The sequence below is a fragment of the Triticum aestivum genome, chromosome 3B (genome assembly GCF_018294505.1).
Source record: "Triticum aestivum cultivar Chinese Spring chromosome 3B, IWGSC CS RefSeq v2.1, whole genome shotgun sequence".
In the NCBI taxonomy this organism is placed as follows: Eukaryota; Viridiplantae; Streptophyta; class Magnoliopsida; order Poales; family Poaceae; genus Triticum; species Triticum aestivum.
Window position 1 is genome coordinate 65,681,876 of NC_057801.1, and position 24,487 is coordinate 65,706,362.

The 24,487-nt window shown below is 45.9% G+C and overlaps 3 protein-coding genes across 4 annotated transcripts; all 3 read left to right on the top strand.

Moving 5' to 3' along the window:
- Nucleotides 1-6,842: 6,842 nt before the first annotated feature.
- On the top strand, nt 6,843-14,565 carry LOC123068605 (receptor-like protein kinase FERONIA). Of its 2 annotated transcripts, XM_044491214.1 has the most exons (3): nt 6,843-7,424; nt 8,401-11,057; nt 11,237-14,565. In XM_044491214.1, exon 2 carries the CDS (start codon nt 8,600-8,602, stop codon nt 11,042-11,044), a length of 2,445 nt encoding a protein of 814 aa, XP_044347149.1. In that variant the 5' UTR covers nt 6,843-7,424; nt 8,401-8,599; the 3' UTR covers nt 11,045-11,057; nt 11,237-14,565. The 2 variants fall into 2 exon arrangements, with proteins under 2 accessions (XP_044347149.1, XP_044347150.1); XM_044491215.1 differs by lacking the exon at nt 6,843-7,424 and having other exon boundaries at nt 7,998-11,057.
- Nucleotides 14,566-15,106: 541 nt separating this feature from the next.
- On the top strand, nt 15,107-17,094 carry LOC123068607 (uncharacterized). Its single transcript, XM_044491218.1, has 3 exons — nt 15,107-15,894; nt 16,023-16,225; nt 16,340-17,094. The coding sequence occupies exons 1-3, from the start codon at nt 15,700-15,702 to the stop codon at nt 16,407-16,409; spliced, it is 468 nt and encodes a 155-aa protein (XP_044347153.1). The 5' UTR covers nt 15,107-15,699; the 3' UTR covers nt 16,410-17,094.
- A 9-nt stretch (nt 17,095-17,103) lies between these two features.
- Nucleotides 17,104-21,390, top strand: LOC123068606 (receptor-like protein kinase FERONIA). The gene is made up of 2 exons (XM_044491216.1): nt 17,104-20,613; nt 20,797-21,390. Exon 1 carries the CDS (start codon nt 18,078-18,080, stop codon nt 20,598-20,600), a length of 2,523 nt encoding a protein of 840 aa, XP_044347151.1. The 5' UTR covers nt 17,104-18,077; the 3' UTR covers nt 20,601-20,613; nt 20,797-21,390.
- The last annotated feature ends 3,097 nt before the right edge of the window (nt 21,391-24,487 follow it).

Consider the following 24,487-nt stretch of genomic DNA (forward strand, 5'->3'; position numbering starts at 1 on the left):
TTAGTGCCGGTTCGTCACGACCCGGGACTAAAGGCCCACAACATGGCACAAGCCCGCGCCGTGGGGGGGGGGGGCTGGGGGCCTTTAGTCCCGGTTGGTTACACCAACCGGGACTAAAAGGTTCAGGGGTTTATTTTTCCTTTTAATTTTGTGTTTTCCATTTAATTATTTTTCATTTCAAGCATATTTTACGCTACATACATTCCTACATATTCAACCTGCTCGGCGGCCCAGTCGACATCGCCTTCGCGGCGTACGGGGACGAGTGGTGCCGGGCCAAGAAGATCCTTACCACCACCTTTTGACGGTCAACAAGGTAGGGTCGTTCCGTCAAGGCCGGGAGTCAGAGATGGCTCGTGCCATGGCATGGATCTCGGACGCGGCGGTCGGCCACGAGGCGCTGGAAATGGGCAAGCTGCTCCACAGCTTGTCCATGGCCATGGTCTGCCGCGCGGTCTTCGGGCCGGCGTTCAACATGGACGGCCGCTGCCAACAGCTGCAGGACCTCGTCCGTTCCATCGACGCCCTCGTCGCCGGTTATAGCGCCTTGGACTTCTTCCCGGCCTTGCTCAGCAAGGCTGCCTTCGTCAGGCGGTTCATCTGCGGCAAGGCGGCCAAGCTCAGGAGCGTGTGGGACAGGGTTCTAGATGAAATCATCGCGGAGCACGAGCAGGACGGATTCATCGACTCGCTGAGGTCGGCTCAGCGCGAGTACGGGTTGTCCAAGGAGCACGTGAGATCAATCTTAATCGTAAGTTCCTGAAATCTTGATACTCGTACTTATTTTTCTTTCTTGAATTAGCCTACTGATCCACTTCAAATGCCTACTGATCATGTGCTTCTGTTTGTCATTGTGTACGCAGGACACCTTCTTCGGCGCCACGACTCCACCGCAACGCTCATGGAATGCGTTTTGGTGGAACTAATGGCGAACCCTCGCGCGATGTACACACTCCAAGCCGAACAGAGGAGAAGCGTCCCCAACAGAGGAAGCAGCCATGGACATGGAGGGATACTAACCCGGGATGATCTCGCGGGTAAACCATACTTCAAGGCAGTGATCAAAGAATGTTTTCGCCTCCACCGTCCAGCGCCCCTGCTCGGGCCGCACCTGTCCATGGACAGGGTGCGGCTCCTCGACGGGTACCAGATCCCAGCAGCAATGCCCGTCATGGTGAACGCCTGGGCCATCGGGCGGGACCCGGGCGTTTGGGGTGAGGACGCTCATACTTATTGATCTTGTGCTGGAGGAGTATCCGCTGATACCAAACTTTTCTGTCCAAATATTTACCGTGCCTACGCTGACTACAAGGCTTGTGCGCGAGCACAATTTGTTGGGTATTCTTCTTGAATGTTTGACAGCTCTGTTTCTTTCTTGCGTTGGTGAGGATGGTCGTTTACAGGTATGTTTATCTTCTTCTTTCTGTGGCTCAAAACGTTAGATGCTTATATGCCTTATTATCCAGCCAATGTGCACTGATGGGATATTGTTACTTTTCGAGCATAATTGCTATATTCTGTCAAAGCTGCTGGTACAATTCGCGGTGAACATATTTCTCTTACCCGTTAATGGTAACACTTACAGGTCAAAAACAGGCATAGGCCCTGAATGTAGGCTTGTCATCAAACATTAGCACACCTAGCTTCTCTTTGACTATGCACAAGAGAACTCTCAAAAACAACTATGCACAAGAGACAAATAGCATGTCCATGTACTTGAATTACTGGGGATGGATGAACAATAGACATTTCAGGATAATATTTTGTTGGTTTCTGATAAAATGTGTCTTCACACTATATGTTAACAGATATCCCACAATGATTTGTACAGTGTAATGTTATTTCATATGGTCACATGGATGTTTCTACCTTGTTATTTGCAGACAAGCAAATGGGTAAATTTGTACGATGCTTCTATTAGATTATTGGAAGATGCACGCTATGTCCTGAGACATGAGGAGGTTTCTATGTATGTTGCTTCTTAGAGGCCTGGTCTAACAAGTTCATGGGTTAAGCTGTTGTTACTTGTGCAAGGAATGGATCCTCAGAAGAGAGTGACGAGTGTTCATGCTGAAGATGAGACTGAGAATCTATCTGCGCCTTTCATGCTGGGGCATTATCTTGGGATCATTCAGAATCTTTTGTTGAAGGGAGCATTTTCTTCTCCTGGGCAACAAGAGTCAACAAATGTTACTGCATGCTCCACTGCGACAAAAGGCATGGAAACTGCCAAGAACCAGAGGCTTGCAAAAGTTGGAAGGGTCTCCCAGGAGAAATCGGTATGCAATTTGGGTACCAGAGAGAGTTCTTCGAGCAGGGAGTTACCATCACCTGTTGCCTGCTTAATTCGTCAGTGCTTGAAAGCTATTGGTAGCTGGCTGGAAAAGATTGGTGAGGTGGACACGAAGTTAAATGAAGGATCCCAATTAGACGATGCTGCAGATTATTATGAAGTAATCGGTCCTCCGATTCAAGAATCCGGCAACATATGTTGCTGATAGGTCAAGGGGGGATGCCTCAGGTTGGTAATGTCACAGGCAAGGGAAAGTTGCAAGAAACTAGCAGTGCGCCGGATGTACAATTGCAACCTGAAAATGCCATTGCTATTACTGTTAGAGTACGTATTGGGCCTAACGGACCCGTTAGTCTTAGGGTTAATTAGAGATAAGGGTCGCTTGCTTAGGGATCAAGTAAGCCTTGCTTGGGAGTCAAGTAAACCTCTCTATATAAAGAGAGGAGATGTATCGATCTAATCAAGCAAGAATTAAGAAGGAAATCCCTTCCCTCTTCCCTGTGCGGTGCAGACCAACAGCCGTCCGACAGGGAGAAGGCATGATGTCACTGACAGCAGCGCACCGCGTAGCACCACTGCATTCCGCCACGAGCCGCCGCGAGGGCGCCTCTGCTGGTCACTCTTGCGACCACTTCCAGGTGGTCATACACATGCACTCCTTTTATCCAGGTGGTGTCCATGGGATCCAGGTGGCTGTACACGTGCACGTCCGACATGCAGATGGTGTCCACTTTTGGTTAAGGGGTCCAAAATAAAGCGTCCCAGTCCATTTCAGGTTGAGAATAATAAGACAAGTCAAGTTGTAAAAGGCTTATTTTTAGGTGTTAGGTTTGTGTTGCGTCGAGTCATGGTTATAAGTTGGTTAGGCTGCAGCTCTAGGACAAGCTGCATGTCCAGGTGGGGTGTAGTGTTAGAGTACGTAATGGGCCTAATGGACCCGTTAGTCTTAGGGTTAATTAGAGATAAGGGTCGCTTGCTTAGGGGTCAAGTAAGCCTTGCTTGGGAGTCAAGTAAACCTCTCTATATAAAGAGAGGAGATGTATATCGATCTAATCAAGCAAGAATTAAGAAGGAAATCCCTTCCCTCTTGCCCGGCCGTGAGCAAAAAGGTCCCCGGCCGGCCCTCTCGCGCCCTCCTTCTAGCAGCACCATAACAATTACTCTGACTGGTGGCAACCTTCTATATGCTCACCCAGATTCAGTAACTGATGAACAAGGTATACTCAGCAAGACAGGCTGGCATGATGTTGTCTTTGATGTCAGTTCACAAGAAACGTCTTTTCATATCCCTTTACACTGTATGCTTTCATTACTATTGCGGGAAGCAATGAAGAAATGTTTCGGAGAGGATGCCAAAACAGAGGAATGTTCAGTTGTGCAGTCCAATGAGTTCTTCTCTCAGGTACTTGGAGGTTGTGAGCCTTCTGGTTTTGCTTCAGTTGTGATGGAGCATCCATTAAGAGTGAGAGTATTTTGCACACAAGTGCGTGCCGGGATGTGCGTAAGAATGGTGATGCAACTATACTAAGTGCTGAGTGGTACCGCTCTGTGCAATGGTGATTTCTTGGTGACCTCAAATGAATTTCTATCCGACTTACAGTCCTGAAGTTGTACTGATTACCCATCTTTCCAGGTTTGAACAGGGCTTGGAGTCGGATTTGTTTCTGCTTCAATGCTGTGGTGCATTATCTTCTCCAGAGTTCTTTGTGGGGACCATTCAAGAAAGATTTAGTTTGTCAGATTATACATCTCTGGATCTCACTGAACAGAATGAGTAAGCCCCCAGTATATAATGACATATTGACACTATAGGGATGTAATAGCCTAAAATAAATACATGTGCTAATATTTAGTGTAATCGGAGTTTTGTACTGGGATTATTTGTTAAACTACCATGGCATGAAGAGAAGGAATATAAATGTCTGCTAAATTATACTCCCTCCATCCTGAAATAAGTATCTCAATCTCAGTACAACTTTATATTAAAATTAGTACAAAGTTAAGACACTTATTTCTAAGACTGAGGGAGTATGAGAGCATCTTGTTGCCTAGTTTGTAAAATATTTAGGCAACGAGTAGGAAGCCGTAGACATTATACTAACCAGGGGCAACGAGTAGGAAGCGGATAGACGGAAAATGCATTGCAGCCCTCTAGTGCCGCACACCCCTATATGAAAATAGCATTAAAAAATATCAGAAATTTCAAAAAAATTCTCAATTTTTGGGATATGAAACTTGATTGCCCGTTGTACACATGTGTTCACTTTCATGGGAATGGGTGCCCCTTGTATCCGCGGCGTAGGAACTACGGTGACGTACATTACATTAAGTTTTTTTTCTACACATATGTTTTTTTTTTGTTTTTTTACTGGCATTACCACGGGCACCCATTTCCTATGAAACTGGACACATGTGCACAACGGGCACCCAAGTTTTATATCTCAAAATTTCAGAAATTTATGAATTTTCCTAATATGTTTTTTAATGCTATTTTCGTATAGGGGTGTGTGACACCTGAGAGTCATAAATCCTCATCCGTGGATAGACACTATACTAAATAGGGTAGTGTAGAAGTTGGGTAACCTAACCTGCATAAAGTCGATCTAATCCAGTAATCCACCTCGGTAGCTTCAATAGGTGTCCCGCTCTTCTCTACCCATGTGTGCTATAAATAGCCTTTCGGCCGCTCAATGCAAAACACGTCTACATACATTTGATTCAAGAAAAAAAAGGTAGAACATTTTATAATTGGAACGAAGGGGGTATAATTAAAAAAACATATTTTATAACGAATTTAATGAAGTACATTTGGTTTTGTAGATATTAATATATTTTTATATAGATTCGGTCAAATTGACAATCCTAAAACTTCATTATGTTGAAACGGAGATAGTACTACACTATTACAAATTCAGATAAGATAACTAAAAGTAATTTAATCCAAATAACATGATGCAACTGACCCTTTATGGAAAAATTTCACATCATCGAGAATGTCCTCGCTATGGTACAATTCTACACAGGCTCCCCTCACAAATCTGATTAATATATTTAGCTCAAAGGGTATTGTAGTCTTTTGGTCCTGCCAACACACAGGGAGTGCTCGTTCTTTTTAGGGGTTAACACACAGGGTGGTTGGCAGGTTGCTACTGACGACCAATCGTCAATGGGCCCGGCCCAATAAGCACGACGCGTCTGTCTCCTGCGGAGACGAGCCGGTTGACGAGCCGCCGGAGACGGAGACGGCCTGAGTAGGTTATGGTTGAGGGTGTGGGGGCTCGCCGGCGTTGGAGAAGATGCCGTTGTGCGGAGTGTTTAGAGGGATGGCCGGGCTGGCGACGCCGGCTGCGGGTGACCGGAAACGGCGGTTGGGCCAGTGCCAGCGGCAGCGGGCACGCCTATTGGCGATGGAGGCGGGCCGAGATAGACGGCAGTGGGCGGGGTCGGGTGGGCTCGAGGCTCGAGCGCGACAGCGGCTCCATCTCGCATCTCATTCAGGTTTCATTCAGCTTCATGGTGAAAAATATTGCTGCACATTCCAAAGTGTTTTGCACAATTGTTGGGCTTGGCATATACTCTATATAGACACCACAAATGATTAGTCAAACTGTATTTATTTCATTTTGTGTCCAGATGGTATGCAGAGCTCAAGTTTCAAGCCATCAATGTCAAAATGGATGCAGCTGAGGTTCAGTTCACCCCACTGTCTATCTCAGTTAACAGCTTCAAAGCAGAGGTACAGAGTCTGGGTCCGGGTGCGCATCCCGCTGATGGCGGAGCCCTTCAATCCAAATCATGACGACGCGGTGGTCAGCCTCGAGATTTTTTGATCGACGATAAGGTGGCTGGCACATTCCCTGCCTGAACCTCGACAACAAACCAGAATTGTCCAATTAGCACCCTTATTTTTTGGTCTTCTCGACATGCTGATGCTTGTTTCGGCCTTTCACTTGTGGGTACAAACCATGCAAGCCAATATACATCACACACACACAAAAAAAATGTGCTTCAAGGAGCGGCTAGTTGAAGGGCAAGTTTATGCATTGCCAGATTCTGAAGTTTCTGAAGTAAAGCACTGAAATTTATCACCTGTTGTAATGGCTTGATGATATACGTTAGTGGATGAGATAGATGGATATGTCAATCGATACCAGAAGATACAGCACCTACATGCGGTCCAGCCATTGACCCACCGAGGTTTGAAAGATAACTCTTGTATCTCATATTTAATTAGTCTACAGTTACGTAGTGTCCTGGTGTTTGCTAGGAAGCTTCTCCACATGGAAAATCTAATGCGATTTGCAATAGAATCACAACCAAGCTGTTCCCTTGTGCCAATCTGGAACGAGGAATTAACATGGATCTAGTCGTCCAGCTAATCTCATCCATGGAATGGTAGCACAAAACGATGTCCTTATCCTGGCAGTAGTTTTCTATTCTCTTGGCTGGCTGACTGGTCACAAATAGCTCCACTTACTACATAGCATAAACAACCATATGCTTTCATGGAACTACGACTTTCCGATGGACAATATACATGTTTAAGTTCAGTGATTTATGATCGGGGGTAGAGTAGCGTGATTAATCTGCACCATGCTATTGTGATCTCGCTGAAATAACTAGTTAAATCTTTCCTTCTTTTGTCTGAATCGTTTGTGATTTTCTAGTATATATCATGTTGTGGATGTAGCAAGTTTCTACGAATCATATATGTTCGATTTGAAATAACATTATAAATGTTACACATTTGTTTCTTTATAATAAAGTTTAATTCCCTGCAGTCGTGCTATGGACATGGAAAACCAGTAGGCCATTCTTGTGGATGCCAAATGTAGTCTTTTTGGAGTGAAAAATCAAAGATGGTGAGATGATTGTTTTGCTTTGAACATGAGACCTGTCAACATTTATTCTTTGACTATCCTTTGCCCTGGCGTGCTGTTCATTTAGCATTCAATATTACTCCTTTGTGTGGCATGTCACATATTTTTGCCTGCTAAGGCACAGGGTGTGTCCATGCTCAATCTCTCATCATATTTGCCCACCAAAAGCGCTGTAACAGCTGCCGCTCATGCCTTCATCTCGCCCGTGGCTTTGATCTCTCTTCCCACATAAGCTCGGCCTTCCTGTTCAGGTAACCATGCATCCTCCTCCCCGTTCTTCTCGAGCTCCTTTATCTTGATCCAGTTGGATATGCTCTGTGTATCCATTCCTGGGCTCCAATTTTTGAAGGCTTCCGATATTTATAGCTTCCGCCCCAAATTTGGCCAAGGGGTTCCCCTGAGTTTAGTTCTTTCATGCACAATCACCATACTGTGTGTTTTGGAGTGACAACAATTCAGGTTTTCCTTAGATTGTTTTGTTTTTAGACTTTTAAAAAGTATGATCTTGAACCTAGCAAGAAGAGTACCTCTTCTTAGTGGAAACGTCAAAATAAAAGGCAAGTTGTCCACCAATTTCTTTTCTGGAATCTGGATGTGGAATCATCATTCAGGACTGTTGCTCCACAGGTAAAAAAACGGACTGTTGCTCCATGTTTTTTCTCTTGGTGTGATTTTTTGTACACAAATGTATACTACTCCCTCCGTCCGAAAATACTTGTCATCAAAATGGACAAAAGGGGATGTATCTAGAACTAAAATACATCTAGATACATCCCCTTTTATTCACTTTGATGACAAGTATTCCCGGACGGAGGGAGAAATATTACGATGTTTTAGATCAGTATATTAGTCGTCTAAAAGATCTTATGTTTCCTTACAGAGGGACTTGATCTCTTTCTTAAACGTAGTTTGTACATGCTAGATCTTCACTTTGTGAGATATATATTGGCTACTTTTGTTTAGCTAAATTTTCGCATTCCTTTTTTTTCTTATTTGCACTACTGTTGGAAAGAAATTAGTGAGCAGCCTTTGTCTATTTCTGTCTTTTGGTACAGTTTTCAACTTTCGGCGATGCCAGGAACTTCAGTTTACTAAAGTTCTTGCAATTATTAGTTGTGTTCTCTTACCCAAACACGTGGATGTTCTGCCTTGCATCAATGAGCTTTTGTTCAAATTGCCATGATTCAGTTTACTGAATTATCAACTTCTTTTTTGCTGCGATTGCAGGTTCTGTGGCTCTCTAGGTGTGCCTTCTTCACTATACAATAGCACGATCCTACGATCCTCAATTTTCCCGACATTTTCTTGCCTCAAATTCCAAGAAAATCACAACGTTCTTGCTCTATAGTCTATACAACTGCCCCCCTGTAGCAAGTTGCTGTAACGGAGTCCCCAATTATTTTATCCTGGTACACCAACCACCGCAATGGTGCTCCCGACATTACCAGTTACCCTCACATTCCTCACACTGTTAGCTCTCTTCTCGATTGCCAAGGCGGCTGACAAGAACTCCACAGCCTCTGGCCTCATCCTCCTAAATTGCGGAGCATCAACCCAAGACAATGATGATAGTGGTCGTACATGGGATGGGGACACCGGGTCCAAGTTTGCACCATTACTGGAAGGAGTTGCAGCCAATGCTTCGTATCAAGACCCTTCACTCCCCTCCAGGGTCCCTTGTATGACTGCACGCATCTTCACTTCAAATTACACCTATTCCTTCCCTGTCAGCGCAGGCCGCATGTTCTTACGCCTCTACTTCTATCCGATTGCTTATGAGAACTATGTTGTCTCCGATGCCTTTTTTGGTGTCACCGCAGGAAATCTTGTACTCTTAAATGGTTTCAGTGCTTGGCAAACTGCTCAGGCGACCAGTTCTGCCTACCTTGTCCGTGAATTCTCGGTGAATGTTTCTTTAGGCAGCTTGGACCTCACCTTTGCCCCATCAGCAGATCAGAATGGTTCTTATGCATTTGTCAATGGCATCGAGATTGTGCCCACTCCTGACATCTTTACAACATATGACACAAGATTTGTCGGCATAGGCACAACTCCATTCTCATTCGCCGCTGACACGGTCTTCCAGACTATGTACCGGCTCAATGTTGGGGGTGAAGCCATTTCCCCGACAAATGACTCGGGCTTTTACCGCTCATGGGCCGAAGATTCCCCATACATATTTGGTGACTCTGGGATATCATTCTCCAAAGATAGTAATTTGACTATTACGTATACACCTGCAGTGCCGAATTACACCGCTCCAATAGATGTCTATGGTACAGCTCGGTCGATGGGGTCAAATGCACAGGCCAACCTGAATTACAACCTTAAATGGATTTTACCGGTTGATGCGGGGTTCATCTACCTCCTAAGGTTCCATTTCTGTGAGATTAAGTACCCTTTTACCAAGATAAACCAGAGGTCGTTCTTCATCTACATCAACGACCAGACAGCGCAGCGGAACATGGATGTTATCGGTTGGAGCGGAGGAATCGGTAGAACAACATACAGAGACTATGTTATCAGCACTATTGGTTCTGGTCAGGTGGACGTGTGGATTGAACTTCAGCCTGATCTTTCAAGTAACCCAGAGTATTCTGATGCAATACTGAATGGTCTTGAGATCTTCAAGCTACCGGGTTCCGGTACAAATGAATCCAAAGTTGACATGCGAGCAGCCCTCATTGGAACTATCGGTGGTTTTTCTTTGATGTTGATTGCCATTTTGAGCACGCATGTCATCTGTAGGCGGAAGAAGGTAAAGAAGAGTTCTTGCAAGACCGACTACGGACATCTGAATCGTCACACTGAACAAAGAAAGCCTACATGTGATCTCGTCCGCCATTTCTCATTTGCAGAAATTCAAGTTGCCACCAAAGACTTTGATGGAGCACTTATCATCGGCAGAGGTGGTTTCGGGAATGTCTACAGTGGTGATATAGATGGAGGGACAAAGGTGGCGATCAAGCGATGCAACCAGAAATCCCAACAAGGCTTTCATGAGTTCCAGACTGAAATCGAGATGTTGTGCAATTTCCGACATCGCCACCTTGTGTCTCTGATTGGTTACTGTGAGGAGAAGAATGAGATGATTCTGGTGTATGATTACATGGCTCATGGAACATTGCGGGAGCATCTATACAACACCAGAAACCCACCACTGTCATGGCAGCAGCGCCTTGAGATTTGCATCGGTGCAGCCCGAGGACTGCATTACCTCCACACTGGCGTAGAGCTAGGAATCATCCACCGTGATGTTAAGAGCACCAACATCCTATTGGATGATAGGTTCATGGCAAAGGTTTCTGACTTCGGTCTGTCTAAGGCTAGTCCAGACATTGACAACACCCACATGAGCACCGCTGTGAAAGGCACCTTTGGATATCTTGATCCAGAGTACTTCCGGCTGCAGCGTCTCACCAAAAAATCAGATGTGTACTCCTTCGGGGTCGTGTTGTTTGAGACCTTGTGTGCGCGCCCTGTGATAAACACCGAGCTTCCGGATGAGCAAGTGAGCTTGCGTGACTGGGCACTTTCTTGCCAAAAGAGAGGTGTACTCAAGGAGATTGTTGACCCCCGTGTTAAGGAGGAAATCACCCCTGAGTGCTTCAGGATTTTTGCAGAGATAGCAGAGAAATGTGTAGCTGATCGTAGCATAGATAGGCCATCAATGGGTGATGTACTCTGGAACCTTGAGGTCGCACTCCAGCTGCAGCAGGATAGTGCAAGCTACAACAGCAACTGTACAGAGGGTGCTTCATCTCTTCAGATCAGCGCGGTGCATTCAGACAAACCATCCGCCAACTCAACAATTAGCGTCTCAGCGCAGAAAGCCATATTTTCAGATATTGCGCATGCAGAAGGCCGATAAAGGCAAACTGCAGGTCAGTATTTTATTTTGTTTACAAGTTTATAGTTACCCAACAACTGATATTTTGTTAGCTGGTCAACCTATATATTCAACATACTATTATGTTCTGGTGAGCTTGCATAATACTATCAGATAATTTAGTTTCCTCATAGATTTTTCTCTCGGTCACTGACATTTCAAAATATGCCCCAGGTTGCTATTTTGTTATTTTGCTACAAGGTTGCTCAGTGCCTCAGTTATCTTGATGCTGTAGTATTAACTACAGCCATATCTGACTGAACTATCAAGGATAAAGGAGGGGTCTACAGTAGATATATTACCCGAATTTTAAGCACTCTCCCTTCTCCGAGTCAATGAAGAAGTCATGAACAGTGTAATCAATCTAATTGGGGTTACGAAGGTGCCCAGTGGATATCCAGTGTCATCCCTTCTGATTCTTAGCGTCTTATCCAGCTTGTTCAGAGGCCACGTTTGTGATGACATGGCCAAGAAGCCGACGACGCCACTGAGGCACCCGTAGCCTCATTGGTGCTATGCATCGCCAGATATATGGAGCTAGTGGAGCCATAATTACAAAGTGAAAGGTAGACATACGTTTTTTAAATATATAGTATGCTTATTCCACAAAATTCTTAAGAATTGTTTAATTCAATGCCCACCTACACTCAAACTTTTCACATTCGCTCGAACACTTTGTTCACCCATTCATTTTAAATAATCTTGCAACTTACGCATATTCTGTAATCATTGATTTTGCACTCGCAGATTCATGTGTTTTCTTTATTATTATGTTTTTATTCATGTGACCCAATCACACCTGAATCTAAAATATGCAGTTCGCGCTTCCTGGAGTCCTCCAGCGAGCTGGTACAGTTTTTCGGTGTACCAGCACCCTTTTTACTGTACTTATTAAGGTAGCTACAGATATTGATTGATTTGGAGCTTCTATTTGGTCAAGAGTTTGTTATTCCTTTGTCCAAGATCTTGGAACTTACTATCTTGTTATCAAAGTTCATATTACATGGGTAGTCAGTAGCCTCACATAACTAGCACACTTCAACATATTTTCCACGGTGGCAATGTTGACAATGTGAACTTGCTTGAAGTAGAAATGACAATATCCGCGGAAAACTTGACAAATCCGATGAAAAGATTTTCCCTTGTTACAAGACTAGATAGGTGGCCTTTGCATGTATGTCAAGGGCATCTTTGATTCGCCGGATTATGGAAATGTAGTGATAGGGAAAATAAAAACAGGATAGAAAATGCATATGAAAACAGAGGATTAATAAATACAAGAGTTTCATGAGATTTAGTGTTAGAATCGTTGAGTTGAGTTACTATAAACAGTCAAATCACAAGACTGGTATGATTAGAATGTTCATGCTATTATTATAAACAGGTTAGAAAATGCATATGAAAACAGAGGATTAATAAATACGGAGTACAAGAGTTTCCTGAGGTTTCGTGTTAGAAACATCGAGTTAGAGTCACTATAAACAGTCAAATTACAAGACTGGTATGATTAGAATGTTCATGCTATTAAACCTTTCATAGCTTTTTTACCTTCACCTCATTACCTGTATCTCCTATGGACAAAGATTTTTTTTTTTTGAAGTTATTTTCCATCAACATCTAAAAAAGTATATTTACATCAAACCAAAGGGAAGGAAATAAAAACAGCTCCAAAGAGCTATCCGATACCATCATACCAGTCTTTTTTAACATGGTGACAATCATGGGAGAGGGGCATTCCCTCCTTCCTTTGGCCCTCGTGGCGGCGGCGCGGGCCGTCAGATCGGGGACAAGGGGCGCCTCGTCCGGCTGGTCTCCCGGAGGCGGGGACGGCTGGATCCGGCAGCGACTGGGCTAGGAGGAGGTGGCGCGGTGTGGCGGTGCTGGTGGCAGGGTTTCGGTCGAGGTCGTCTTCAATCTAGATCGAGTTCTCCATCGGGGCGTCGCACGGCGGTGGGATCGGATCGGCGGCAGCATCACCGGTTCGGCGGAGGGCTCCGTTCCAGCCAACCGCGAGATCGGGACGCCGTGGCCTCCGGTGAAAATCGCGTCTGACTGCGGTCATGGCGGACGATGGCGGCGTCTCAGACGTCGTTCATTTCTCGAGGCATCGTCGTTGCAGGTCACGTCAACCTGATCGAAAGGCTCCGGGGGAAACCCTTGATCTGGATCTACCGGATCGGACGATGGCAACGTTTTGATGTCGTTCTCCCTCCTGGGGGCATCGTTTTGGAGCAAGTGTTGACTGGAGGGGACAAGAGGAGGAGCGGCGTGGCATCTGGCAGGTTGACAACGGCGAGGCTCAGCGGCATGGAGCAGCGGGGGTCTCGCCGATGGGCGTGTGATGATGGACGAGTGCAGGGTGGTGGCGCTGTCTGGCGTCGTGGTGGCGTCGATGGCAGTGAGGCCTAACACGGTTCATGCAACAGTTCAGCTCTGAAGATGGATTGATGGTACGTGGCTGTGGCGGCCTCATACCCGGCAGGGGGCCTGGTTGACGAGCACGCCGGACTGGTGGGTGCCCATACCCGGAAGGAGTCCTGGTTGGGACCTCAGGTCTAAGATGTTAGGTTTGGCTGCGAGGTCTGTTTGGTATTAGGCCCAGACCATCAGCGCCCCTTCATCAGTTAGATAGGAGTAGCGACAGAGGTTGCGAAGATGGTGGCTTTGGTCTTACTGTTGTACGATTTTGTAAGGTCTTGTGTTAATAATCAATAAAGTGGCCGTATGCATCGTCCAGATGCAGAGGCCGGGGTATTCTCCCTTTTCAAAAAAAAAATGGGAGAGGAAACCTAGAGGACCAAGGAATCAATCCATTGATCCAGACTGTCCACATTCTTTGATTTTGTCCTGATCCTAACCAGTTAAATGTCAGGTTTCAGCTTGAATTTCCATGATCTTACCATAGGAGTTTCATTCGTGAAGATCTTTCAATTTCTCTACATCGATATATTTCAGCAACTCCCTCGGTCCCAAATTACTTGTTGCGGAAATGGATAAAAACAAATGTATTTAGATCTAAAATATATCTAGATACATCCCTTTCCGCGACAAGTAATTTCATATGGAGTGAGTAATATCTTATGTACAGCGACGCGGGAGCTCTCGTGCTAATTTTTTTTTTAAAAGAATTTCCATTCGATTGAACCAGATTGATGAACCGCGTCACCAGCGGAAACTTTCTGTTCATACATGGCTGCTACATTCTTTCCCCTGCACTTGAATCTCCTGTGATTTACAGCTACCATGGTTCCCTCGGCACTATTCATTTGCTTTGCTACGCTCTGTAGCTCCAAACCAAGGAGGCTTTGTCCGAAAGCCTGGCGCTGGTCACCCCGTCGGCCGCTCCAGCTGCTCGACGGTATATGCACAGGCCGACGGGAAAGCAAGCGAGCGGGCGTACGGTCAGTGCTGTCAATATCTGTCGTCGGCACCACGACAAGCGTCGCGTCGAGCCGCCCTCCGGTCCAGGGAACTGAAGCTCTGACGCCTCTGACGCCACGGCGAGAGAGACAGAGAGAGACGAGCGTCAGCGCAGACCGCAAGATAAGACGGGACGCGCCCTTCCCACTCTCTAGCGTGCGAACCGACCACCTGCTTAATATTTTAGACCCCTCAAACCGAAAGGTACATACAGAGGCCGAGCTCCATAGAGCTCTTTATTTTTTTTTCTCCAAGGAAAATACAATTTCCACATATTGAAAAATCTGAAAAAATGTATATACACAGATGCATATTTGTAGTATACATGTACAAAATTTCATAAACATATATGTTCATATGTAATGTACACAAAAAAAAGATAAATACACAGATTAAAATGGGCCTTTTCTTTGTTGTTTTTGGGTCAGATATTTATCTTTTTTGTGTAGCATACAAATAATCAAATTACTTGATGAAACTTTGTACATACTCGAAGAACATGCATATGTATTTGTATAAGAAAATGACATTTTCTTGAAACTTATTTATTTTTACTTTTTTGCAAAATGAGCTCCATGGAGCCCTGCCTCCGCACTCCCCCTCAAACCATTTATATACGTTCGTGCAGATGGCCCGATCATTGCTTGGTCACAAATTTGCCACCCAACCTAACCCCTCAAAATTGGCTCTAGACATTTGGGCTATCGGGCATCCCCACACCCAACCCGTATGTGGGATGGCTATGGAGCGGCCGGACATGTCCGCCATGTCGGGTCGATGGGAGGGCCTGCACCAAAACCCATCGGTCTAATGGGTTTTTTTTTGGTTCGATGAGGACGCATTCATGGCGCCTCTCCAGCGTGCCACCCGAGGGACCAAATCAGGCTATTTAATCCAAATAACATGATGCATTGCAACTGATTATTTCACATCATCTAGAAGGTCCTAGCTACAGTACAATTCTACACACGCGCCCCTCCCAAATCTGATTATATATTTTAGCTCAAAGGGTATTCTAGTCTTTTCGTCTTGCCAACACACAAAGGAGGTTGGCAGGTTGCTGCTGACAACCAATCGTCAATGGGGGCGAAGCGGCCAAGCCGGAGCACGACGCGGCTGTCTCCGGCGGAGATGAGGCGGTTGACGAGCCACCGGAGACGGAGACTGCCTGAGTAGGTTAGGGTTGAGAGTGCGGGGGCTCGCCGGCGTCGGAGAAGATGCCGTGGTGCGGGGTGTTTAGAGGGATGGTCGGGCTGGCGACGCCGGCCGCGGGTGACCGGAAACGGCGGTTGGGCCAGAGCCAGCGCCCACGCCTGGTGGTGGTGGAGACAGGCGGGGATGGACGGTGGTGGTGGGGTCGGGTGGGCTCGAGGCTCAAGCGCGACAGCGGCTCCATCTCGCATCTCATTCAGGTTTTTTCAGCTTCATGGTGAAAAATATTGCTGTACATTCGTAAGATTTTTGCACAATTGTTGGGCTTGGCATATGTAGATACACCAGAAAAGGACTGATAACTGTATTTATTTCATTTTGTGTCCAGATGTATGCAGAGTTTAAGTTTCAAGCCATCAATGCCAAAATGGATGCAGCTGAGGTTCAGTTCACCCCACTGTCTGAATTAACAGCTTCAAAGCAGAGGTACAGAGTCCGGGTCCGGGTGTGCATCCCACTGATGTGGGAAACCTTCAATCCAAATCACGACGACGTGGGGGTCAGCCTCGAGATTTTTCGATCGACGACAAGGTGACTGGCACATTCCCTGCCTGAACCTCGACACCAAATAGAATTGCGTAGTTAGCACCGTTATTTTTTGGTCTTCTCAACATGCTGATGCTTCTTTCGACCTATCACTTGCAGGGACAAACCAAGCAAGCCAATATACATCACGCACACAGATAAAAATGTGTTTCAAAGAGGGGCTAGTTGAAGGGCAAGTTTATGAATTGTCAGATTCTGAAGTTTATGAAGTAAAGCGCAGGGATTTCATCACCTATCGTAATGGCTTGATGATGTACGTTGGGGGATGAGATAGACGGAGATGCGGTCCAACCATTGACCACTGAGGTCTGAAAGATACCCCTTGGATCTCACGTTTAATTAGTTTTAAATTTACATAGTCTCCTGGTGTTTGTTAGGAAGCATCTCCGCTAGTCCTTGAGCTACTCCCATCCAAGGCATGGTGGCACAAAACAATTTCCTTATCCTGGCAGTGGCAGTAGCTCTCTATTCTATTAATTGGTTGATTGGTCACATATTGCTCCACTTGCTACATAGCATAAACAAACCCTATGCTTTCGTGGAACTATAACTTTCCGGTGGATACTACATTTTTAAGTTGAGAGATTTATGATTGCTTTGAACCAGCGACCATTCAACTTACATTCTTTGACCATCCTTTGCCCCGAGTTGCTTTGTGTGCTGTTTATTTTGCGATTAATATTACTCCCGGGGGTGGCATGTCACATATTTTCGTCCACTAAAGCACTCAGCGAGTGCATGCTCAATCTCATCACCTGTGCCCACCAAAAGCGCCGAAACTGCTGCTGCTCGGGCCTTCATGTCGCCCATGGCTTTGATTTTTCTTCCCACATGAGCTCGGCCTTCCTGTTGAGGTAACCATGCATCCCCCTTCTCTTCTTTTCAAGCTCCTTTATCTAGTTGATTCGGTTGGATATGCTCTGTGTGTCCATTCTTGGGCTTGAATCTTTTAAGGCTTAGCTTCTGCCCCAAATTTTGCCAAGGGATTCCCCTGAAGTCAGTTTTTTCATCCACAATCACCATACTGTGTGTTTTCGAGTGACAGCAATTGAGGTTTTCCTGCTTGGATTGTTTTGTTTTTAGACTTTTAAGAAGTATGATTTCGAATCTAGTAAGAAGAGTAGACCTCTTTTAGGGGAAACATCAAAATAAAAGGCAAGTTGTCCACCAATGTCTTTTGTAGATGTGGAATCATCATTCAGGACTGTTGCTCCACAGGTCAAAAAAAGGACTGTTGCTCCATGTGTTTCCTCTTGGTGTGAATTTTTCAAGCACAAACGTATACTAATGTTTACTTGATTTCTTTCCTAAACGTTCTGTTTGTACATTCTGGATCTTCCCTTGTGAGATATATATTGGCTACTTCTATGTTGAGCTAAATTCTCGCACTCTTTTTTTTTTCTTCTTCTTATTTGCACTACTATTGGAAAGAAATTATTGAGCAGGCTTTGTCTATGTCTGTCTTCTGGTACTGTTCTCAACTTTCGGTGATGCCAGGAACTTCACTTTACTAAAGTTCTTGCAATTATTAGTTGTGTTCTCTTACTCAGACACGTGGATGTTCTGCCTTGCATCAATGAGCTTTTGTTCAAATTGCATGATTCAGTTTACTGAATTATCAACTTCTTTTTTGCTGCGATTGCAGGTTTTGTGGCACTCTAGGTGCGCCAACTTCACTAAACAATAGCACGATCCTAAGATCCTCAATTTTCCCGACATTTCCTTACCCCAAAGTCCAAGAAAATAACAATGTTCTTGCTCTATACAACTGCCCCCCTGTAGCACGTTGATGTAAGGGAGTCCCCAATTATTTTATCCTGGTACACCAACCACCGCAATGGTGCTCCCAACCTTACCGGTTACCCTCACATTCCTCACACTGCTAGCTCTCTTGTCGATTGCCAAGGCGGCTGATAACAACTCCACAACCTCTGGCCTTATCCTCCTAAATTGCGGATCATCAACCCAAAACGATGATGATAGTGGTCGTACTTGGGATGGGGACACCGGCTCCAAATTCGCGCCATCAATGAAAGGAGTTGCAGCCATTGCTTTAGGCCAAACCCCTTCACTCACCCCCAGGGTTCCTTATACAACTGCACGCATCTTTACTTCAAATTACACCTATTCCTTCCCTGTCAGTCCAGGCCGAATGTTCTTACGCCTATACTTCTTTTCAACTGCTTACGAATACTATGCTGTCTCAGATGCCGTCTTCGGAGTCACGTCACGGAATCTTGTCCTCTTAAATGACTTCAATGCTTTGCAAACAGCTCAGGCGATCACTTCTGCCTACCTTGTGCGTGAATTCTCGGTGAATGTTTCTTCAGGCAGCTTGGACCTCACCTTTGCACCATCAGCACAACAGTATGGGTCTTATGCATTTGTGAATGGCATTGAGATTGTGCCCACGCCTGACATCTTCGCAACACCTGACATAAGATTAGTCAGCGGTGATAACACATCTCCATTCACATTCGATGCTGACATGAGCCTCCAGACTATGTACCGGCTCAATGTCGGGGGCCCAGCCATTTCCACGGAAGGTGACTCGGGCTTTTACCGCTCATGGGCCAATGATGCCCAATACATACTTGGTGGCTCTGGGTTGACCTTTTGGAAAAATGATAATTTGACTATCAGTTATACATCTAGAGTGCCGAATTACACCGCCCCAGTTGATGTCTATGGTACAGCTCGGTCGATGGGGCCAACTGCACAGATCAACCTGAACTACAACCTTACATGGATTTTTCCGGTTGATGCAGGTTTCTTTTACCTCCTAAGGTTCCATTTCTGTGAGATTAAGTATCCTATTACCAAGGTGAATCAGAGGTCATTCTTCATCTACATCAACAACCAGACAACGCAGAAGCAAATGGATGTCATCGTCCGGAGCGGAGGAATCGGTAGACCAACGTACACTGAATATGTTATCATGGCTATTGGTTCTCGTCAGGTGGACATGTGGATTGCACTTCACCCTGATCTTTCAAGTAAACCACAGTATTCGGATGCAATTCTGAATGGTCTCGAGGTCTTCAAGCTACAGAATTACGGACCGAGCAATCTTGCTGGGCTCAGTCCTCCACTTCCGCAAAAGCCTGATGTGAATCCTACTAGGCTATCTAATGGTGAAAGAAAATCCAAAGGTGGCATACAAGCAATCATCGGTGGTACTACTGGTGGTTTTGCTTTATTGTTGATTGCCCTTTTCAGCATGTGTGTTATATACAGACGGAAGAAGGTAGCGAAGAGTCCCGGCAAGACCGACTATGGACATGTGAAGCATCCAACTAAATGCATAAAGTCTACATGTGATCTTGTACGTCATTTCTCATTTGCTAAAATTCAAGTTGCCACCAAAGACTTTGATGAAGCACTTATTATCGGCAGAGGCGGTTTCGGGAATGTCTACATCGGCGATATAGATGGAGGGACAAAGGTGGCAATCAAGCGATGTGACCAGAAATCCCAACAAGGCTTTCATGAGTTCCAGACTGAAATCGAGATGCTGTGCAATTTCCGCCATCGCCACCTTGTGTCTCTGATTGGCTATTGTGAGGAGAAGAATGAGATGATTCTGGTGTATGACTACATGGCTCATGGAACACTGCGTGAGCATCTGTACAACACCAGGAACCCACCACTACCGTGGCAGCAGCGCCTTGAGATTTGCATCGGTGCAGCCCAAGGACTGCATTACCTCCACACCGGCGTAGAGCAAGGAATCATCCACCGTGACGTCAAGACCACCAACATCCTACTGGATGATAGGTTAATGGCAAAGGTTTCCGACTTCGGTCTGTCTAAGGCTAGTCCAGACATTGGAAACACCCACATGAGCACTGCTGTGAAGGGCACCTTTGGATATCTTGATCCGGAGTACTTCCGGCTGCAGCGTCTCACCAAAAAATCAGATGTGTACTCTTTCGGGGTCGTGTTGTTTGAGACCCTGTGTGCGCGCCCTGTGATAAACACTGAGCTCCCTTATGAGCAAGTGAGCTTGCGTGACTGGGCGCTATCTTGCTGGAAGAACGGTGTACTTGAGGAGATTGTTGACCCCCGTGTTAAGGAGGAAATCACCCCTGAGTGCTTCAGGGTTTTTGCAGAGATAGCAGAGAAATGTGTAGCTGATCGTAGCATAGAGAGGCCATCAATGGGTGATGTACTTTGGAACCTTGAGGTCGCACTCCAGCTGCAGCAGGCTAGTGCAAGCTACAACAGCAACCGTGCAGAGGGTGCTTCATCTCTTCAGATCAGCGCGGTGCATTCAGACAAACCATCCACCAACTCAACAATTAGCATCGCAGCACAGGAAGCCATATTTTCAGATATTGCGCATGCAGAAGGCCGATAAAAACAAACTGCAGGTCAGTATTTTATTTTGTTTACAAGTTCATAGTTACCCAACAACTGATATTTTGTTAGCTGGTCAACCTATATATTCAACATACTATCTATGTTCTGGTGAGCTTGCATAATACTATCAGATAATTTAGTTTCCTCATATTAGAATTTTCTCTCGGTCACTGACATTTCAAAAATATCCCCAGGTTGCTATTTTGTTATTTTGCTACAAGGTTGTTCATTGCCTCGGTTATCTTGATGTAGTAGTATTAACTACAGCCATATCTGACTGAGCTATCAAGGATAAAGGAGGGATCTACAAAGGACATATTACCCAAATTTTAAGCACTCTCCCTTCTCCGAGTCAATGAAGAACTCATCAACAGTGTAATCAATCTAATTGGGATTACGAAGGTGCCCAGCGGATATCCAATGTCACCCCTTCTGATTCTCAGCGTCTTATCCAGCTTGTTGAGAGGCCGCGTTTGCGATGGCATGGCCAAGAAGCCGGCGACGCCACTGAGGCACCTGTAGCCTCATCATTGCTATGCGTCGCCAGATATATGGAGCTAGTGGAGCCATAATTACAGAGTGAAAGGTAGACATACATTTTTTTAGATAGTATGCTTATTCCACAAAATTCCTAAGAATTGTTTAATTCAATGCCCACCTACACTCGAACTTTTTACATTCAGTCAAACATTTTGTTCGCCCATTCATTTTACATAATCTTTCAACTTTCACATATTCTGTAATCATCGATTTTGCACTCGCATATTCATGTGTGTTCTTTATTGTTACGTTTTTATTCATGTGGCCCAATCACACCTGAAACTAAAGTATGCAGTTTGCACTTGCTAGGGTCCTCTCGGGAGCTAGTACAGTTTTTCAGTGTGCCAGCACTTTTTAACCGTACTTAAGGTAGCTACAGATATTGATTGTTTTGGAGTTTCTGTTTGGTCAAGAGTTGTTATTCCTTGGGCCAAGATCTTGGGACTTACTATCTTGTTATCAAAGTTTATATTAAGTGGGTAGTCACTAGCCTCACATAACTAGCACACTTCAACATATTTTCCACTGTGGTAATGTTGACAATGTGAACTTTGGTTAAAGTAGAAATGACAATATCCGCGGAAAACTTGACAAATCCGATGAAAAGATTTTCCCTTGTTACAAGACTAGATAGGTGGCCTTTGCATGTATGTCGAGGGCATCTTTGATTCGCCGGATTATGGAAATGTAGTGATAGGGAAAATAAAAACAGGATCGAAAATGCATATGAAAACAGAGAGGATTAATAAATACTCCCTCCGTTCCAAAATACTTGTCTTTCTAGGCATTTCAAATGGACTCAACATACGGATGTATGTAGACATATTTTAAAGTGTAGATTCACTCATTTTGCGCCGCATGTAGTCACTTGTTGAAATCTCTAGAAAGACAAGTATTTAGGAACGGAGGGAGTACAAGAGTTTCATGAGATTTAGTGTTAGAATCGTTGAGTTGAGTCACTATAAACAGTCAAATCACAAGACGGGTATGATTAGAATGTTCATGCTATTAAACGTTTCATAACTTTTTTACCTTCACCTCATTACCTGGATCTCCTGTTGACGGGATTTTTTGAAGTTGTTTTCCATCAACATCTAATAAGGTTATTTACATCAAACTAAAGGAAAGGAAATAAAAACAGCCCCAAAGAGCTATCCGATACCAGTCTTTTTCTAACATGCATGGTGATAATCATGGGAGAGGAAACCTAGAGGACCAAGAAATCAATCCATTGATCCAGACTGTTCACATTCTTTGATTTAGTTCTGATCCTGACCAGTAAAAGGTCATGTTTCAGCTTGAATTTCCGTGCTCTTACCGTAGGAGTTTCATTCTTGAAGATCTGTCGATTTCTCTGCATCCATATATTCCAGCGACCCATAATGATGATCATAATATCCAATGGACAGAGACGCGGGAAGCTTTCATGCTACTCCCTCCGTCCGGAAATACTTGTCCCAGAGATGAATGTATCTAGACTTATTATAGTTCTAGATACATTCATTTTTATCAATTTCATCGACAAGTATTTTCAGACGGAGGGAGTACTTTTTTCTCCATTCGATTGAACCAGATTGATGAACCGTGTCACCAGCGGAAAACTTTCTGTTCCTGCATGGTTGCCACATTCTTTCGGATCCGGCTTGCCTGCTCCCTTCCCATGCTCCCATCCGTGCTCCCACTTCATCCTACGGCTGTCCTTTTCTCCTTTTCTTTTCTAATCTAATCATCTCCCCCCTGATTTTCAGGGGGTGGGGCCGGGCCTTATTTTCTTCCAATCAAATCAAGCCACGCACGCGGGAGCACGGATGGGAGCATGGGGAGGGAGCAGGAAAGTCTCGTCCCATTCTTTACCCTGCACTTGTATCTATCTCCTGTGATTCCGGAATCACAGCTAGCATGGTTCCCTCAGCATTATTTATTTGCTTTGCTACGTTGTTGCTCCAAACCAAGGCTTTGTTCGAAAGCCTGGGCTGGTCACCCCGTCGCCGTCGGCCGCTCCAGCTGCTCGACGGTATGCACAACGGTACAGGCCGACGGGAAAGCAAGCGAGCGGGCGTACGTCCAGGTCCAGTCCTGCCAATGTCTGTCGTCGGCACCACAAGCGTCGCGTCGAGGTGCCCTCCGGTCCACGGAACTGAAGCTCTGACGCCACGGCCAGGAGGATCAACTGAGAATCCACAAGTTCGGTATGAGCAGGGTCACGGGTACTAGTTTTGTGTTGCAGTTTGATGAGTGGAAAAAGAAGGAGTCGCAGGGCACACCGTTAACTCAGATTTGGGTTCGTTTCTCATGGGCGCCATTTGCTCCCCTGACAGCTTTTTGGTTACGTGGACCCCGGGTTCTTTGATTGGCAAGACTGAGCAGGTGGATATGCAGTTCACACGTGCTCACGGGGTGGCGCGTTTACTTGTCAGTGTTGCTAACATTGAGTTCCTGTCGGACGTGGTGCCTTGGACGCATGAAGGCGTTCTGTATCAGTTGGATGTTGAGTATGAGGATCCTAACCTTTTCCGTGAGTTTGAGGATGATAATCCTATGGACACCTCCGAGGGAGGAGGTGCTTCGGGGAACCAAGATGATAGTGCTAAGAGTAATGATGATAAGGCCAAGGGGCCTTTGGGTCCGTCTGATTCTGGTGACACTGCTCCTGATAGGTCAACTGGCACGGTCCCGATGAGTACTTTGCAGCTTGGTTCCTTGGGGGCTTTCTCGGCTCCGCCTAGGCTTTGGTGTGACCGAGTTGATCCAGTGAGCCCCGTGGTAAGTCCGTGTGTGTCGAAGCCTATTGAGGTGGGAGGTGACGAGGGGCAGGAGGCCCCTCCCTCTTCTCCTACTCCTTCTCCGGTTATGGAGGAGGTGGCTGCGACGGTAGTCTCGGCTGGAGGTGGCGGGCAGGTGGCCCGGCGATCCGTGTCGCCATCATCGTCGGTGCCGAGGGCGAGCTCGGGGGTTTCACTCCCTCCCATGAGGTCGGCTGTGTGCGGAGGGGTGTGCGTGCAGGAGGCCACCGCACCCCTTCCTGCCAGGCCGCTTCCTGCCACGGAGGGCGGGTCGGGTGGCGTGGCCGTTATGACGCCCCACTCCCCGGATCGCTCCCCTAGGCTGGCCTCGCCGCTCTCGGGTCCGTCGGCTGCTCCGGCTATCGGCGGGACTCCCGTGGACAGGCCGCGGGAGATGTCGTCGTCTTTTGGTGCTGCGCCGGAGGTCCCAGCACGGGTCACCGCTGTTGGGGGACGGGCAGGAGGCCCTTCCCCTAGCAGAGCTTCACGCGAGGAGGTCATCGCCTTTGGTGGGATTACGGATCCTATCTCTGAGGGGAGGCGGATCAGCGGGAGGCTACAG